Source organism: Anabrus simplex, chromosome 2 (genome assembly GCF_040414725.1).
Source record: "Anabrus simplex isolate iqAnaSimp1 chromosome 2, ASM4041472v1, whole genome shotgun sequence".
Lineage (NCBI taxonomy): Eukaryota > Metazoa > Arthropoda > Insecta > Orthoptera > Tettigoniidae > Anabrus > Anabrus simplex.
Genome location: NC_090266.1, coordinates 181,721,279 through 181,741,637, shown reverse-complemented (window position 1 = coordinate 181,741,637; position 20,359 = coordinate 181,721,279). Strand labels below are relative to the sequence as shown.

The window sequence follows — 20,359 nt, the reverse complement described above, 5'->3', positions numbered from 1 at the left end:
GTTCTTTTACGTGCCAGTAAATCTACAGACATGAGGCTAACGTATTTGAGCATACCACCGGACTGAGCCAGGATCAACCAGCACCTCAACCATAAGAGCCACTCAGCCCGGCCCTCTTAATTCAGTTTACATTAATTTTATTTTCCTCAAAATATCAGTAAGTTATACTGTGATAATGTTGAATGAACTTCTGTACATGCACATCAACTTGAAATAAGCCTATGGCAATGCATTTAACATTTTATTTATCCATATCATTTTACATTGTTAATTCACATTCAAAGTTGATTAATTCCTCCTCTAGCACCATGTTTGAATAACTCTGACATAGGTTCATCAGTTATTTCCAATTTGCAGCAAATATTCGTGTTGATAGATTCCGGATAATGTACTCTTTATTTAAAAGTGCATTTGTCCTACTTGCACTGTTTCTTGCCTATCTGTGGATACTATCATTGTGGGCACCAATTTTTATAGTTTTGGACTGACCTGAATTTGTTTTAGATGACACAACATACTAATAATCTCACAACTGTATTTATGTAGGTGACAACTCAGATTTTGTTACCTATTTTGAGATTGCTGTAATTGAACCAGTGTTTTTAATAGCCTCACCTTCTAGCAAAGTTGATAAGTCACTCACACAATCCACTGTCTACATTATTCTACAGTACAATGAAGTGTAGTCCTACCTTTATTTTAACAAACCATCAACAGCAACTACGCATAGTTATCGAACATTAATCTAAAACTTAATCTGTGCTGTAAAATTTATCAACAATTATACACCGATGATCAATTGAAGTAGAAATAGCAGCTATTTTAGAGAAATGGCAATATATTATTATTATTTATAAATTTCATTTTCCGTATTGATAGATTCAATGTATAGACAAGACATGTGTTTTTCCACCAATCAATACACAATTTATTGTAAATAGATTACACTAGTACCGGTTTTGGCTCTTAACGGCCATCATCAGCTAGTACATGATTAGTTTCCAGCCATTAGACAAATCACAAGTTGTTACTGTGTTAGACATCCGGATGTCTAATGGGGATGGAAATGCAGTATACAGTAGCATGAAGTTAAAATATCTGTGGTCAAGGTAAAAAGTTACAATAAGTTAGAACATGAGTATATAGAACATATTAAAACATATGGGCCACAATATAAAACACTTAAAAAGTTTTAACACATTACAATTTGGTATGTATAGGTTAGACACTTGTTAAAATTTTAGTTCATGGTACATAGATTCCATTCTTCTATCTCCTGTGTGGTTCCTTTGCTTCTATGTCATGTTGATTTTAGCTGTGTGAGGTAATCTTCCAGAATGTTCTGAGGCTGATATGTGTCATATTGATATGGACCTTTGTCATGAAGAACTTTTATATTGTGTTATATAATCCAACTGTGATGTACTCTAGTGAGTTTTAATATAGTAAACTGCAGGTCTTGAGTTTGAATTTAGAAGCAGTTGGTGGCAACACCTCTCTCGTCTATGTTCGTTTGTGGTTGTAGTCTGTAAAGATAAGCTAATATAAGTATACCAGTAATGTGTGTATGAAGGAATGCCTGGTGTGTGTATGGAAAGAGTACTTACTATTGTTGTTGTGGAGGTCTTGTACCAATATGTCTGAAGGTTTGCTGTGTTCTACTACGAGTGCGTCTGGGGCTCATATTAGCTGTGGAGGGGAATGTAGGTAGAGGGGAAGAAGGAGTGGCTATAGGAGAAGTAGGGGCGGGATCGGGCTTGTGATTCGTTGGTTTGTTAGACCGTGTGTGTACTATTTTGAGGTAATCATTCTTTAATGCCGGAATGGCTTTATCAAAAATGATGCTGGTTTTCTCTGTAATATCATTAATGTTATGATTGGGATTAGCGTATTGGTCCAAAGAAATATAGAAATCTTCGGTTATGTTCAGCAGGGGGCCCTTAGAGTTTATGTTTAGTATCCTCATGTCGTTTTTGATGTCTGTAAAACTATGCTTAGATTCTTCTACATGTTGGCCTATTGACGAGAAATGGTTATGTTTTACTGCATTTATATGTTCATTATAGCGGATGGTGAAGTTTCTACCTGTACGTCCAATATAACTTGTGTCACAGTTGTTACATTTGATACGGCAGACACCTGATTGGTTGTATTTATTTATTTATTTATTTTTTTTTTAATTTTTTTTTTTTTGCTAGTTGCTTTACGTCGCACCGACACAGACAGGTCTTATGACGACGATGGGACAAGGAAGGGCTAGGAGTGGGAAGGAAGCGGCCGTGGCCTTGATTAAGGTACAGCCCCAGCATTTGCCTGGTGTGAAAATGGGAAACCATGGAAAACCATTTTCAGGGCTGATGACAGTGGGGTTCGAACCTACTATCTCCCGAATACTGGATACTGGCCGCACTTAAGCGACTGCAGCTATCGAGCTCGGTGGTTGTATTTATTATTATTATTGACTGTTTTACAGTTATGTATAATGTTGGTGCTATTGTGTGTGGTTTTGAATGCTATTTTTATGTTGTGCTTCTTGAAAATATTAGTTATGGTATATATATATATATATATATATATATATATATATATATATATATATATATATATATATATGGGTGTTGTTAAAGGTAAATAGGGCATAATCTTTTTTTGGGTTTGGCTGTTTTAGCTAATTTAGTTTTAGGTTGTGATTTTATTTTGTGAATGATTTTGTTGACCATTTCTTTGCTATATCCGTTATGTTTAGCTACGTCATGGATTAATTTCAATTCATTGTTTTGGTCTTCTGTTGTCATTGGGATGTTAAAAGCTCTATAAATCATACTATAATAGGCTGCTCTTTTGTGTGTATTGGGATGAATGGAATCATTTTTTTATGGTATTTAAGGTGTGTGTGGTTTTCCTGTAGATCTTGTAAGGTAAGTGGTCGTCGTGTCTGGTTATTGTTAGGTCTAAGTAATTTAGTGTACGGTTATTTTCAGTTTCTTTGGTGAATTTGATTTGGGAATCTAGAGTGTTAAGTTTGTCTAGTATAGTTTGTGCGTCAGTGGATCTATTATCTATAATTACGAAGATATCGTCAACAAATCTGCACCAAAAATGTATATTATTTATTTTGTTATATGACGTGTGTTCTAAGTAATCTATATATATTTCTGCTAATATTCTGAAAGCAGGAGACCCCATAGGTAGGCCTTGTTGCTGATAAATTGTATCGTGAAATCTGAAATAGTTATTGTTTATGGCGAATTCAAGTAAGTTTATGAATTTGTTTATTTCTACGGTGCTCAAGTTGCTATGGTTTTTTAGGTTAGATTCTATTATTTTGATTGTTTAACAGGAATGTTAGGGTACATGTTTATTATATCAAATGAAGCAAGGGTATGGTGTTGTTCGATCTTTAGCTTTTTGGTTCTGTTGCAAAAATCTATTGAGTTTAGTATTGTTTTGTTTGCTAAAAATGAATAGTGCTTTTTTTTTTAATTTTTGGATGAATTGCGATAATTTGTAGGTTGGACTGGCTCTATAGTTTATAATTGGTCTCATAGGTACATCTTCTTTGTGTATTTTAGGGTAGGCTTTCGCGGATTGTAATTGGGGGTTCATTGTTATGAGTTTAGCAGATTCAGTTTCGATGAGAAGAAAATGTGTATTTTTGAGTAAAATTTTTAAATTCCTTTGTATGTTATTGGTTGGATCTCGGTGTTTAATAGAAAAAGTGTTGTCTTGGAAACATTTTTTAGTCTTTGTTATGTATTCATTTTTCATTCATTTTTCATGTATTCTTAGTAGAATACAGCAAACCTTCAGACATATTGGTACAAAACCTCCACAACAACAATAGTAAGTACTCTTTCCATACACACACCAGGCATTCCTTCATACACACATTACCGGTATACTTATATTAGCTTATCTTTACAGACTACAACCACAAACGAACATAGACGAGAGAGGTGTTGCCACCAACTGCTTCTAAATTCAAACTCAAGACCTGCAGTTTACTATATTTAAACTCACTAGAGTACATCACAGTTGGATTATATAACACAATATAAAAGTTCTTCATGACAAAGGTCCATATCAATATGACACATATCAGCCTCAGAACATTCTGGAAGATTACCTCACACAGCTAAAATCAACATGACATAGAAGCAAAGGAACCACACAGGAGATAGAAGAATGGAATCTATGTACCATGAACTAAAATTTTAACAAGTGTCTAACCTATACATACCAAATTGTAATGTGTTAAAACTTTTTAAGTGTTTTATATTGTGGCCCATATGTTTTAATATGTTCTATATACTCATGTTCTAACTTATTGTAACTTTTTACCTTGACCACAGATATTTTAACTTCATGCTACTGTATACTGCATTTCCATCCCCATTAGACATCCGGATGTCTAACACAGTAACAACTTGTGATTTGTCTAATGGCTGGAAACTAATCATGTACTAGCTGATGATGGCCGTTAAGAGCCAAAACCGGTACTAGTGTAATCTATTTACAATAAATTGTGTATTTATTGGTGGAAAAACACATTTCGTGTCTATACAAAATGGCAATATAGTCGACGCAACAAATGTAAGGGTACAGTGTGGCACATTACTATGGTTAGCTATTTGCTTTACGTCGCACCGACATAGATAGGTCTTATGGCGATGATGGAACACAAAAGGCCTAGGAATGGGAAGGAAGCGGCTGTGGCCTTAATTAAGGTACAGCCGCAGCATTTGCCTGGTGTGAAAATAGGAAACCGCAGAAAACCATCTTCAGGGCTGCCGACAGTGGGGTTCATTATCTATCATTATCTACCGGATGCAAGCTCACAGCTGAGCGCCCCTAACCGCACGGCCAATTCACCCAGTGGCACATTACTGTGATGTTGTCAGACCACATACTGGCCATGCGAGTAACAGTTAAGCACAGGATGGGTAAAACACGACAACTAAGCAATATCTGATGGTGGCGAGATCATCAGCCCCAGATGTACGAACCATTCTTTCTCAGAAGTCGTGCAGACACTGGGCGTTCCACTGCCAAAGCCTGTGTCAAGAGGGCATCATGAATATGTGGATTAGGGAAAAGCCATCGCCGACAGGGTCAAGTGCCATGGTGTACAACACATTGATGCCAGGGGTTGCCGTCTGCTAGCTCAGATGGTAAGAGCGGAGAGACGGGTCACAGCGCTGCAGATCACTTGTGAATTCAATGCTAGGTAACAATTATGTGTGAGCAACCATACCATCTAAAGTGTTTCCTCACACTGGGGAACAGAAGACACCATTCCACTAGAGGACCCCTCCTCACTGCACATCATAAGGCACAAAGACTAGATGTGCAACGGAACATGGTCATTGAACTCTCAAAGCACAGTAAATGATCGCCTGGACAGACAATTTAAGTTACCAGTTGGTACACGTCTATGGCAGTGTACAAGTGTGTCAGCAAGCATATGAGGCAATGGATCCCTCTTGCTACAGAGTGCAGTTCAAGCTGATGATGGTGGTGGTATCTTTTTGTGGAGACTGTTCACGTGAGGTGAAATTAGTCTTCTGATATATCTGCCAACATCCCTCACTGGCGAAAGATACAGGAACCTGTAGTCAGATCATATCCGCACATTTTTTTACCTGCAGTACCTTGCGGGAGATCTACAGCTACAGGAAGATTATTTACTCGCTTATCGCACCCAAACTGTGGTCGACTACTTCAATCAACATTCTAGGGTCATGAGACTACTTGCCTAGTGTTCAAAGTCAACTGACCCCAATCCTACTAAGAACATCTGCGATGCTGTTGAAAGGGATGAATGCACCCTGGATGTTCCCACAAATCTCCAAGCATTATATGAGGCTGTGCAGCAGTTGTGGATCAGGATGACTTTCCAATGCTTCCAGAGTCGAGCCCATGCCACCCTGCATTGCAGCCATCATCAGGTCAAAAGCTGGCCCTACAAGCTACCAGCCAGGTATATCTAATTCAACTGCTCATCAGTAGGGACTGGAAAATTTACCATTTGCGATAAGTGCAAAATTTTATTTCATGAGTTCCTCATGATTTCCTCGCAATGGGGAACAGAATACAGCGTCCCACTAGAGGACCTCTCCCCACTGCACATCATAAGGCACAAAGCCTGAGATGTGCAAAGGAACATGGCCATTGAATTCTGAAAGTATTGTAAATGATCACCTGGATACAGTGGGCCGATTGCAGAAACGGCATTTAGACGATGTCTACGGTTAAACAATGCCTAAGTATGGCTGCCGCATTGCAGAGACGTTATTTATCACTTAGACACTGTCTAAAACCGATGTTCAACCGGTCGTGTTTAAACACTGCCGAGAGCACTGTTTAACCTCAAATGACAGGAGTGAATCACAATCAGAGGTTATGTACCGTGAAATATGTAATTTGCATTATCATCTTGAGACGATTCCGGGAAGAAAGGTTAGTCCGACGGCCTCTCTGTGGGTCACACGCTGCTAAATCGCAGCAATTCGTTTGACATGCACGGGGAGATAATCAAAAAATAAGGTTCCGCTTTACGAGAGACTTGTTTCTTGAGACTGACAAAATGACAGTCCGGTAACTGTCAACTTGAATACAATTCTTGGCAATCGATATATTTTATTATATACATGGGGTAATTTCCATGGATTTATAGGTCACTTCGACTACATACATATCACAATTACGTGTCCCGATCGTCTGAGGGCTGTCACATACATCAACCGGGAGAGATTCACTTATATTTACTGCCAAGTAAACACACATAATAGTGAAAACTAAAAAGTAGGTTGTATGGGATTTTTATATATATAATCGCATAGGTTTTCGGCAACTATCAGATAGGAAAAGGCAAGTGGTGGTGATTATCGTTTAAAGAGGACTGGGGAAGAAGATCCGTGGCCATAATAATAGCCCTAGTATTTGCCTGATGTAAAAATAGGGAAACTACGGAAAACAAGCTTCACGGCTGTCGATGATGCGTTTCGAATCTACGATCTCCAGAATGCAAGCTACATCTATATGGCCCGTACAACACACTCGGTTACACATTACTATTGCTTCATCTTCCCTTCGTCGAAGCTACCGTATTTATGAGTAGATTACACTCACTGTAACAACGCTATAATGAAAGCTACACTTCCCCGTACCGTGGCGTGTCGCTTTAGTGTCGATAATATTATAAGATTTAATTTGCACCGAAAGCGATACTCTTATCTGTGGGCAAGTCATGCTCAGCCATATTTGAGTAATGTGTAGGAAGACAAACAGCTGACTGGCGTTCGGCGCGCGCACCGACGAATTTCATTGGTTGCGACAAGCAAAGAGTTGCATGAAAGATACTTCTGTCTCCATTTTCAAACCAAAATTGAAACTTTAAGGGATGTCTAGTTAAACATCGACTGAACATTGTTTATGCAATGGAAGATCGTGAATGATTTAGACGTTGTTTAGGTAGACGATGTCTAAGGCTTAAAACTAGTCATCGTTTCTGCAATCGGCCCATTTGATCCATTTGAGACTCAATGAAACTCTCAACTTAAAATGCGAATTTATCAAATATTTGTGATTTTGTAACTAATTCCTTATAAATGCAGCATTTTATTTGTGAAAATCCAGGCTTTTGACAGAAAAATGTCAAAAAATATTCTTAATCATTACTATCAATTGGTATTAAATGAATTAATTGATTAATAATCATTTTATACAATAATCATACAAGTTTTTTAATCAATTATTACCAAGAAATCATATTTACAACACTCAAGATAAGTTGCTTTTCCCTTCGTTTCTGTTTCTTTACAACTATATATATATTTTTTTTTCTTTTCGATTGTTACTGAAAACCGAGATCAGCACAAGACAAGATGTGAAATATCAGTTTCCTTTTTACTTCATTTCTGTTCGAACTTCATTATGTGTAAGGTGAAGAGAATAAATCTGGATTAATTGTTGAGGTTATGGGGCACATAGTTTTAAATACCCATGAGCAGGCTCAGCAACATTCAAATGAAGGATGACATGATACAGATTTACAGATGGTGTTTTGCAAAATTTGTAATTGTAGAACTGGATAGGTAAAGAAATACAGTATTGTAAAGCATGTTAAGAGTGAAAAGCATGTGACAAAGCAACGTCCATCTCAATCTCAAACAAAACAGATTTCTATTATGTAGCAATTGGACAGTTGCAAAAAACGGAAAATTTCCAAAGACCACTTCTCAAAAAGAACAAATGAAGTGTTTGCAAAAGCAAATATTCCACTGGAAAGGCTCAAAAACCAAGAGTTACGAGCATGGATTACAGTTTTGGAATGAAAATCTTCCATGTATTAAAACTCTGCACGAGAAATATTTACCAGGTAAGTAAAATGTACTTGAGACAATTATTCTAGAATTTTTTACTGTAATGGTAAGTCCATGGAGTTCTAAAAACATTCTTTCCTTTTTCTAGAAGTTGCCTCTAATCACCATAGGCTGATGTCTGCCTCCACAGAATAGCGGTTAGCACTACTAGCTGCCAACCTCAGGGGCTCGGGTTCGATTCCTGGTACTGTCAGAAATTTAAGAATGGAATGAGGCTGGTTATCATCCTCCTCCTTTCCCCTTTCCCTACTGGGTCGGGGTATTTATGACACTTCATCTTCCTCTGTCCTTCCACCATTCTTCTTCCATCATTTTCTCCCAGTCCAGGTTTCGTCTTCTTGCACTCCTTTTTACTGAATCGATCCACCTACTTTTAGGTCTCCCTCCCGCTCTTCTTCCCTCAAACTTCATCTCCATCATCTGTTTTGGTATTCTTTTCTCCTCCATCCTTTTTACACATCCAAACCATCTTAGTTTGCTCCTATCAATTCTCTCACTTAGGTTTTCTATTCCGACGTTCTTTTTCATATTTTTGTTTTCAATCTGTCTTTCCTTGTCTTTCCTATCATCCTTCTCAGGTATTTCATTTCACCGGCTTGAATTCTACTTTCCTCCCTGCTTGCCACCATCCAGGTCTCAGCCACATAGGTCAATATGGGTGCATAATACATTTTGTACATTATCTCTTTACACTTCCTTGGTACTTACTTATTCCAGACAAGGTTTCTTACACTCTTATAGAATACATTGCCTGTTGCACACTCTTGCTAATCTCTATATCAAGCCCTTTATTCTGCATTAATTCATTCCATAGGTATTTGAAAATGTCAACAATTTCAAGGCTTTGACCACCAATGCCTTTACCTTGTCTTTCTCCTCTTGATATCATCATGGTCTTGCTTTCTTCTACACTGATTTTCAGAACATATTTTTCAATTTTCTTCTTCACTGCAAAAGTTGTTCTTGTACTTCTTTGCTCTTTGTACCCCAAACCACAATATTGTCTGCAAATAATAACTTCACCTTCCTATTCCCATATGCTTCTGTTGTCTCCCTTACAATTTTGTCCACAACCATTAGAAACAAGAAAGGCGATAGCACACTCTCCTGTCTTAGGCCAATTTCATTTCTAAATCCTTCTGTCTTTCCAAATGGACTCTATATGCCGCTGACACAGATTGTGTACATTGCTTGTACCATTTCTGCGGTTTGTGTACCCAGTCTCTCTTTGACCAGAGTTTCCCACACCTCCCTGGAAATACTATGTATGCCTTTGTCAGATCTATGAATGTCATGACCAGATCCTTTCCATATTCCCAATTCTTTTCCATTAACTGTCTCATGCTGAAGATTGGGTCCACTGTAGATCTACTTCTAAAGCCTCTGTTCCTCTTGCAATTCTCCTACCTTTCTTCTCCTAACATTCTTTACAGTATTTTTGGTACTTGTGATAAGAGTGTGATTCCTCTATAGTTATCACACACTTTTTTGTGCCCCTTCTTAAAGACTGGTAATATTATTCCCTTTCCCCAGTCTTCTGGCACACTTTTCTGTCTCCATATGCACTTTGCAAATCTGTACACACATTGCAGTCCAACAGGTCTGGCAGACTTTATCATTTCCACATTAATTTCATCCATTCTTGGTGTCTCTCCCATTTTCATTTTACGGACTGATAATTCCACCCCTGGCATGGTTATATCATCTACTGTTGAGTCATCACACCACATTACTATTGTCTCCTCTGCACAATTTCTCACATTCAGCAATTTATCAAAATACTCCTTCCGTCTTCTCTTTATTTCTTCTGGTTGTGTTATCAACTCTCCACCTTCCTCTTTCATCAGCTTTGTATAAACTCTTTCTTTTTTATTACTGGCATTATTTTGGGCCGATGAACTTCGATGTTAGGCCCCTTTAAACAACAAGCATCATCATCATCATGGCATTATTTTACTGACAGCTCTATCTGTTTCCATCTTTTGTGTAAATTCTTCCCAACATTTCCTCTTTTCTAACCAATTTCTTACATGTCCTTTTATTATCAAGATACTTCCTTTTGCTTTCTTCTTTTCTATCTCTATTCTATTACTGTCATGCTTTCTGCTTTTCTTTCACTGCTTTTCTCACCTTCTCATTCCACCACGGTGTCTCCTTTTCTTTCACTCTCGTCAATGTTCTACCACAGGCACTCTCTGCCCCACTTACAAATGCCCTTTTAAAGCTGGACCATTCTCTTCCACATTTCCCAGTTCAGTAACTGGAATTTGGAAATTCCTCCTGTACATTCTCAGCTTGTAATTTCCACATTTCTATTTTATTATCTCTTATTTTCTTTAATTCTTCCATTTCCCTACTCTCATTTTTGCTATCACAACTCTATGATTTCCATCAAATGCTTCTCCTGGTAAAGCATTTATATCCATCAACTGTCTGCGATTTGTCCTTTCCACCAGAGAGTAATTGATTACCGATTTTATTCTTCTGTCATCCCAGCCATAACTTGTACTTTTCCTGCGGTTTTTCTTCTGAAACCAACTGCTGCCCATGATCATTCCATTCTTCGCACAAAACTCAACTACTTTCTCTCCTCCTTCATTCCTTTTCCCATATCCATATGGTCTGATTATTTCTTTCTCTTTACCGGGCGAGTTGGCTATATGGTTAGAGGCATGCAGCTGTGAGCTTGCATCCGGGAGATAGTGGGTTCGAACCCCACTGTCGGCAGCCCTGAAGATGTTTTTCTGTGGTTTCCCATTTTCACACCAGGCAAATGCTGGGGCTGTACCTTCATTAAGACCACAACCTCTTCCTTTCCAGTCCTAGCCTTTTCCTATCCCATCGTCACCATAAGACCTATCTGTGTCAGTGCAACATAAAGCAAATAGGAACAAAAAACTTTCTTTCCTTATCTTTTGTTTCCCACCTGTGCATTTAAGCCTCCCAAGATAATCACTTCCACATCAGTTATCTCCTTTTCTAGTTTCTCTAGGAATTCCTCAATATCCTCCTCTTTGTTCCCTGTCTGTGGTTCATACATTTGTATGACGTCCTTCACTTCCTTCCTCATTCTCAGTCTAATTTTCATTATCTTCTCACTGATGTACTCTGCCATATCCACATACTCCTCCAGCTGTTTTGAAATGATTAAGCCCACTCCATGTTTTGCCTCTCTGCCACCATTCCAGTTTTGTGTATATCCTTTCCTCATTCCCTTCTTTTCTTTTCCCTTCTATTTAACTTCGCTCAACTCCGTCATTTCTATACCCCCTTCCTCCATAAAATCCACCACTTCTTCTGCCTTTCCTATTAGGGTCATAAGGTTGATTATATCCGCCTTCAAGATGCTTGCTACTGGTCGCCCATTTTTCACAGTTCCCCCAGTGCCCAAGGAACTGCGTGTCACTTGCAGCAGGGTGCACTCTAACCTTTTCTGATGCAAGTTCTGGAGTACCATATCATTTATAGGCTATTATTATGGTGTGGTCACCACTCCCAGTAGCATTTTATACATACTGTCAAATGTAAATTTAGGCCGCTCCTCAGGAGTACAGATACCTTTTGCAACCACTTCTCTGAAGTACAGGCGTTGCTGACAGGAGAACCTTATTCCACTTTATCTGCCATTGGGACTGGGATCCTCTTCCGTCGTCTAAACCGTTGACCATGTTCTCCTTTCTGATAAATTTATGTGTCATTTCCTGCAGAAAGGCTTCACTTGGCCTCTAAGAGGAGGGCTCCTCTGCCTGTAGCCATTGGTCCTCCCTTTGAGTATCAAGTTTGGTAATGGCCGCTTGGCCATCAGCCAGTCTCAGGTAGTACAGTCTACTGTCACATACGGTAGCAGGATGATCCTGACTTGATGTCTGTTAGGAGGCTGGTACATGGTTAAGATGGTACATACAGCTCACCTCCATTGGGGATTTGCCCGAAAAGAGCTGCACCACCTCAGGGTTAGGATATGAGTTTATTTGCCATAGGCTGACAACAGAAGCTGTAGCTGGGAAGAAAATAAATATTGTGTGACAAAACAGCAAGCAAAATGGGTCATTGTGTTTTTATAATTATTTTTAAAGTTCCAGCACATTCCAAAAGGAAGCTGTCTGTTGCTACAGTTGAAACGGGAAATGCTACAAAACTGCTACCATGCTGTTCAGAATGCACTGTGAACCTATAATGTACCGTATGATGCCTTAAAAGTGTTTGCCAGTGACAGTGCTCTATACTTGACACTCTCTTACAAGTGGTTACAGGGTATCATCTTATGCATGTGCAGTGCTGGGCACATAAGCTTAGCTTAGTTGACAATTGTTGGATCACACTGATGTTGGATTTGAATCATGTGGTAACAATAGTGAAGTCTGCATTTTTTTTAATACCCCAAGCCTAAATGTAAGTACTAACACTTCCTAAAGTCTCAGTATGGAGATTCAAGGGAATCAAAGCTTCTTCCTTCATCAGTCCTTACTCAGTGGAACAGCTGGTTACATGCCATCTTCTATTTAAATGGATACCTTCAAAGACATTATCTGATTTTTCAAGTTCTCTGATAAGAAATATTCCAGCAACTATGGCATTAAGTACCATAAAGACCTGACTGACCAGAAAGTGAAGAGACATCATTCACCTTTGGCGACAATCATGCACTTGAAATGGTTGATCTTCTTAATGAACTTAATGGGTCTGGGTGTCAAACCTCTCATTTACTGAACCCCAAACTTCATTACTTTGAGGTAAATTTTTCTGCAATTTATAAGGGGAATTATTCTGCAGCAGTTAACAATGCCTTGGTTAAGTTCACTCCTTTACAGCAAGCTGCATGCAGTCATTTTTGTCAAAGCAGCTCATTTATCACAGAGCAAGACAGACTTTCAAAGTCAGAGAACCCAACTGCAATAATTTTGTTGCAATTTATCAAGCTCTGTACACTAATAATGTCATTCTGAATAACTGAAAAGAGCTAAGCTTGAGAAACTGTTTGATGCAAAAATTCTTTCACAAAAGGAAATCTGGTCTCATTTCCCTCAGAAATGCAATTCAAAATCAACTGAAGGAAGACGGAAAATGTGACATCATGCTTGCGTTAATTGAGGTGCAGTCAGAGGCCTCTGCATTTTAAATTTTGTTTTGATTTATTGTGGACCTCAACAAACAATGTTGACAGTGAGCATGTGTTATCGCGTTACAACACAGTGGTTACGGACAATGTGCAACTTGAAGGAGAACAATGTAACACTTCTTACAATGCTTTCGTTCAAACAGTGAATTGGCTTATGGATTTGAACATTTTTATTTTTTGCAGACCCCAACAAACTATGTTGACAGTGAACATGTTTTAATGCACTATAGCGATGTGATTACAGACAGAATGTGCAGCTTGAAGGAAAATAATGCAAAACATCTTGCAATGCTTTCATTTTAAAAGTTAATTTTCTTGTAGAGTTGAGCAGTATTCTCCCATGTCCTTAAGTAATTATTACATATAAGAATAAAAGAAAGAAGAATGCTACAAATGCTTTTTTAAATGAATGCTCATTTTTAGGGGGGAAAATGCCAATTTTGATTAAAACAGATGCTAATTCTTCCAGTCCCAACCCATCAGTGTAGTACAGATTGATCATACAATTTTCTCATTACTGAACATAATATCTGAAATGTGTGTTACTTTATCTTGATTGATGCAGTATTTCAGCATTTATGTCTAGCCAAACACCTGAGCATAATGCAACATACTCTGAAGTTTCAGTCTTATTTAGAGTGGTGAAAGTATAGAAGTTGCTGGATGCTCAGTAATGACAGAGTATGGCTAGTGCATCTGGATGCTATGAAATGTGCTTCTCTTATGGTCACGAAAGAAACAGCAAAACTACTTCACTCCTAATCTTGTCTGGTACTCATAATTACAGTATACTCCCGTCACCGATTTTTGTGAATTCCCTAAAACCATATAATCTTCAGTGGTGTTATTTGAGGATCCAACCAGACCCAGGCTGATGACCAGGGCCTGGATTTATAAGCACAATAAAACAGTAAAATAAGCAAGCAAATAAGAAAGAAAAATAAAAAAAATAAGCACCAATGTAGGGAAATATAATACATGGAAAATCTAATACATTATTTGCTTCAGAGACCTCTTACCTTTTTCAAGGCCATTACAGAATATAAGGAAGGTCATCCTGAGATTTTCTAGTGGGAAGCACCTGCGTCTGTCAGTGAAGAATGATTTGTAAAGTGAATACGTTCTTTCGACATTGCTCATCATCACACTCGTGTGAAAAGCACCACAGTTCTCCTTTGGTGAATTTCTCTTCAATATTTCTTTTTTCACAAGAGAGCCTTTTAGAAAGGTAACAGTATTTTGTAACCATGATTTTTCAGTGATATCTGACAAATTACTGAGCATATTTTTAGCAATGCCGTGAGTTTCTAAAGATAATGTCATTAAAATTGTCTCTATCAGAGAAAGTGAATGTTGCAATGAATTATTTCAAGCTTCCAACTGTGTTATAATATCAGGTAATCTGGACAAACAGTTATAGATGTACTCAATATTTTCTTGGGATGCCATTTCAAGCAATACATTCGTGAGCTGTGGCCATTCTGGCAGGCTCTTCTGCATTTTAGGAATACAAAACTATTTTCACTTCACTAAAATGTTCTGCGTAGTATGTTGCAGCCTCTAGCCATGAACCCCATCGAGTTAAAACTGGCTGAGGAGGTAAAGAAGTAGCTGGAAGCAGTTCACAAAAATACTGAATACTAATAAGTGACTTTAAAACATTTTCTTCATGCTGGAGACAAGAAGATCCACATATTTATACTTGCTTCTAACAGTTTCAGCAACACGATGTAAACCGTGAGCAAAGCACGTCAGGTGAACTAATTTAGGGTGGTTGTTGTTTGTTTGAGTCATCAGTCCATAGACTGGTTTGATGCAGCCTTCCATGCCACCCTATCCTGTGCTAACCTTTTTTTTTTTTTTTTTTTTTTCTAGGGGCTTTACGTCGCACCAACACAGATAGGTCTTATGGCGACGATGGGATAGGAAAGGCCTAGGAGTTGGAAGGAAGCGGCCGTGGCCTTAATTAAGGTACAGCCCCAGCATTTGCCTGGTGCGAAAATGGGAAACCACGGAAAACCATCTTCAGGGCTGCCGATAGTGGGATTCGAACCTACTATCTCCCGGATGCAAGCTCACAGCCGTACGCCTCTACGTGCACGGCCAACTCGCCCGTTTCCTTTTCATTTCTACGTAACTATTGCATCCTACATCTGCTCTAATCCGCTTGTCATATTCATACCTTGGTCTACCCCTACCGTTCTTACCACCTACACTTCCTTCAAAAACCAACTGAACAAGTCCTGGGTGTCTTAAGATGTGTCCTATCATTCTATCTCTTCTTCTCGTCAAATTTAGCCAAATCGATCTCCTCTCACCAATTCAATTCAATATCTCTTCATTCGTGATTCGATCTATCCATCTGACCTTCAACATTCTTCTGTAACACCACATTTCAAAAGCTTCTATTCTCTTTCTTTCCGAGCTAGTTATCGTCCATGTTTATCTATCCATCACACCTTCAGCATTCTTCTGTAACACCACATTTCAAAAGCTTCTATTCTCTTTCTTTCTGAGCTAGTTATCGTCCATGATTCACTTCCATACAATGCCATGCTCCACACGAAAGTCTTCAAAAACATCTTTCTAATTCCGATATCAATGTTTGAAGTGAGCAAATTTCTTTTCCTAAGAAAGCTCCTCCTTGCTTGTGCTAGTCTGCATTTTATGTCCTCCTTACTTCTGCCATCGTTAGTTATTTTACTACCCAAGTAACAATATTCATCTACTTCCTTTAAGACTTCATTTCCTAATCTAATATTTCCTCCATCACCTGCCTTCATTCGACTGCACTCATTACTTTCGTTTTGTACTTATTTATTTTCATCTTGTACTCCTTACCCAAGACTTCATCCATTCAGCAACTTCTCGAGATCTTCTGCAGTCTCAGATAAAATAACAATATCATCGGCAAATCTCAAGGTTTTGATTTCCTCTCCTTGGACTGTGATTCCCTTTCCAAATTTCTCTTTGATTTCCTTTACTACCTGTTCTATGTACACATTGAAAAGGAGAGGGGACAAACTGCAGCCTTGCCTCACTCCTTTCTGGATTGCTGCTTCTTTTTCAAAGCCCTCGATTCTTATCACTGCAGACTGATTTTTATAAAGATTGTAGATAATTCTTCGTTCTCGGTATCTGATCCCTATCATCTTCAGAATCATAAATAGCTTGGTCCAATCAACATTAGCGAATGTCTTTTCTAGATCTACGAATGCCATGTACGTGGGCTTGTCCTTCTTGATTCGATCCTCTAAGATCAGACGTAAAGTCAGGATTGCTTCACGTGTTCCTACATTTCTTCTGAAGCCAAATTCATCTTCTCCCAACTCGGCTTCAACTTGTTTTTCCATTCTTCTGTAAATAATATGTGTTAAAATTTTGCAGGCATGAGATACTATACTAATGGTGCGGTAGTTTTCACACCTGTCAGCACCGGCTTTCTTGGGAATAGGTATAACAACATTCTTCCGCAAAATCGGATGGGAGTTCTCCTGTTTCATACATCTTGCACACTAAGTGAAATAACCTTGCCATGCTGGTTTCTCTTAAGGCAGTCAGTAATTCAGAGGGAATGTCATCAATTCCAGGTGCCTTGCTCCCATTGAGGTCACTCACAGCTCTGTCAAACTCTGACCTCAAAATTGGGTCTCCCATTTCATCAGCATCAACAGCCTCTTCATGTTCCAGAACCAAATTATCTACATCTTTACCTTGATACAACTGTTGGATATGCTCCTGCCATCTTTCTGCTTTGTCTTCTTTAGGGTAAAGAACTTCTAATCTAGCTCCTGCTTTAACAACATATGGAGCAGCATCACTGAGAAATAACAATACATTGTCACAATGTATCCCTTCTAGCCACAAGAAAGCTAACGAATCATGGGAAAAAAATTTCAACAGCAGAATGATTCACTCAGTCAAATATCTGTATATTGTAATGGTTATAACGTCCGCCATGCCAATTTGTGATGAGCTGATGATGTCACCCACTATGGCCCGTCCGCTTACTCTTTGACCGCACTAATCATGAACAAGTCTAGTGTAAGCCTGGCCCCTTCCCTTGAGCCTCATAGCGCCAGCACAACTTCAGCATGGAAATTACGAGAGCGCTGAGGTTGGTGTTTTCTATATGTATCTAACTACGGACCATTCTGGAATGTTTGGTCTGCTTATATGAAGGTGACAGACGACTGTGAATTAGTCCAATCGTGAGTTCAGCTCAATTAGTGAGTGAGTGGAGTCAGTGAGTTGGCAATGAGCCCACTTGGAGCTCAACCAGCAAACGAACGAGAGCGAAGGTTGCAGTGAGTTACAGCCAGAGTTGAGTGGGGCAATCCACTGGAGTGTTCGCCTGTTGGAGCTGAAGACTACTTCTGTTGCCTGTCGTCGTGTGTGTGTGTCTCTTGTGGCCAGTTGCTGTGAGCGAGTGTCGCGTTCCAACGCGGCATGGAAGAAGACACTGGGTGCAGACATGGGGCTGTGAACTGAGTTCTGCTGGAGTATGGGCAGTGAACATCATGCTGAGGGGCAAGACTATCGTGCGCGGGCTGCGAACTGTAGACAGTGCCAATACCGACTAGTGAGACTGTAGTACTGGTGACCGTAGTCCGTGTGTATTAGTGTAAATAAGTAGCGAGTACTCTTTTTTCTTTTTTTGCTTTATACTGCACCGACACAGAGAGGTCTTACGGCAACGATGGGATAGGAAAGGGATAGGAATGGGAAGGAGGCGGCTGTGGCCTTAATTAAGGTACAGCCCCAGCATTTGCCTGGTGTGAAAATGGGAAGCCTCGGAAAACCATCTTCAGGGCTGCTGACAGTGGGGTTCGAACCCACTATCTCCCGGCTCACAGCTGCGCCCCAAGACGCAAGACCAACTCGCAGTGAGCACCAAGAGAGAGAGTTTGTGTACTGTGTAATTGTGTGTCATGAGTGTAAGTTGTGAGCTCTGTAATCCTGTGTGTTAATGTGTAGTCTTAGTAACCAGATAATAAATCTTAGAAGTAAAATGCTACCAGTGTCTGCCATCATTTATTTACCTTGCCAACACGTCACAATATTAGGAAGAAACAATCTGCTGCCTGCTTTCACAGAACCAACTACTGCACTACACACACTGTCCTACTGCATCTGTGGTTTCATCTACAGAAATCCATATTTATTCGTGCTTCAGTTTATCCCAAATATTACAAATTCCATTGTGAAAACACTCTGGAACATAGTTTTTACACAATGTAGATACATCAAGAACCCTTCTGTTTGTGTATTTTTCTAAAAATAACCAAAGTTGCATATTATTCATTTTCCATGATGGAACATCAGATCTCATTAATGCTAAACACAAGTCTCTGGAAAACGTATCTCTTGAACTCGATTGTTTACCTACATTACCTGTAATCAGCTGCTGATTTAACTTGGATTTCTTTCCAACCTCCTCTTTATACCCCACTGTATTAATATGTTGCACAATACCATATTTTTTCTTTGAGAAACACTTTTTTTTTTCACAAATTAAACAGAATAACAATTTTCTGTCCTCACTAAAAATAGTATATCCAAACTTGTTTTCATACTTGCACAACAATGCTGATAGAGAATTTGTGGGTGACATTCCGTAACTTAACTACACCACCTATCACACTCACCTCGTAAAACCAATGTATGATGTCCAACTAACACACTGAAGGCTGTAGCAGAATGACCTAATAGTTCACAGCTTAGAACTCGGATTCACCCAACATGTGACAACATATCGATAACCAATTGGATTGCTTAATCACAGAAGAAACTTGGTGTAGCAGGGCATCCCAAGCTTCTCTACAAATTTTGACAACCGAGTAAAATTTCACGTCATCCCGGGGCTTCCCCCTTTACACTCATCGAACCTTTTCTTTACTTTTACCTTCAATAAAAGCCGATAAATAGAGAATCAGTGCTAACTGATAAATAAAAATACAGCTTTGGGTAAAATGTGGCATTTTAGTTCAAAATCACACATTAAGCAAGTAAAAACAGTTTCCTGTGAAATACGCATTTATAAGCACTATCAAATAAAGTTAAAAATGCTTATCAATGCGTGCTTTACAAAGTATAACCCTTCTGCTTACATTTAGAAATGTGGGAAAGAATACGCAGTTTGCTTACAAATCTGAGCTCTTCAACATGCAAAGGGCCAATAGAAATACAAAGAACATACCGAGCTACTTCAGTGCCTGAAAGCAGACGAGCTTGCTTCTCAACAACGGTAGCTGCCATACTGAAATACCTGAAAGCAAAATTGAACGAAGGTCACAAATGTTCAGAAATGAATACTGGTCACAGATACAACTAAACAGGTCCAAAGGAGATAAGGATGTTACACTAACACTGCAATTTGTATCTTCACCTCCAACAAGACTGAACTTTCTAAGGTCGGGGTACAGCTGCAGAGGTTGCTGCTGTTGCTGTGCACATTGTGGTTGAAAACACAAAAGATATATCTAATTAGTATCTTAAGGAATAATGGAAAGAATATACTATTTTATCTTGCTACATCCTTTCTTGTACTTCTAGATGAAACAGTGAATACAAACTTCAACACATCAAATCAATGGAGAAGCACCAAGCCTATTATAGAATCATTCTCTTATATAAGATTTTTATGCTGTAAATGTAAAGATATGAATATAATCTTATAACTGTTGTATTACATATTCATATTTTCATGGAAACATCACATCTGCTCACAAAAAATACTTTCTAGTCTAGAGCAATCACATACTGGAACTCTAATTTCCTCATAAGAGGACATTGTCTGGCAGAGCATTTTGAAATGCATGTATACCTGTACTGTTTATCGTAAGTAGATGTACGT

General features: G+C 38.8%; 1 protein-coding gene across 2 annotated transcripts in view; it reads right to left on the bottom strand.

Moving 5' to 3' along the window:
- The window catches only part of pug (pug C-1-tetrahydrofolate synthase, cytoplasmic), a 629,281-nt gene that overhangs the window by 562,171 nt on the left and 46,751 nt on the right, over positions 1–20,359 (bottom strand). For both annotated transcript variants that reach the window (XM_067140458.2, XM_067140459.2), the window contains exon 2: positions 19,703–19,771. In XM_067140458.2, coding sequence (XP_066996559.2) covers positions 19,703–19,761 — 59 coding nt within the window. In that variant the 5' untranslated portion in view covers positions 19,762–19,771. The remainder of the gene's footprint in view (positions 1–19,702; positions 19,772–20,359) is intronic.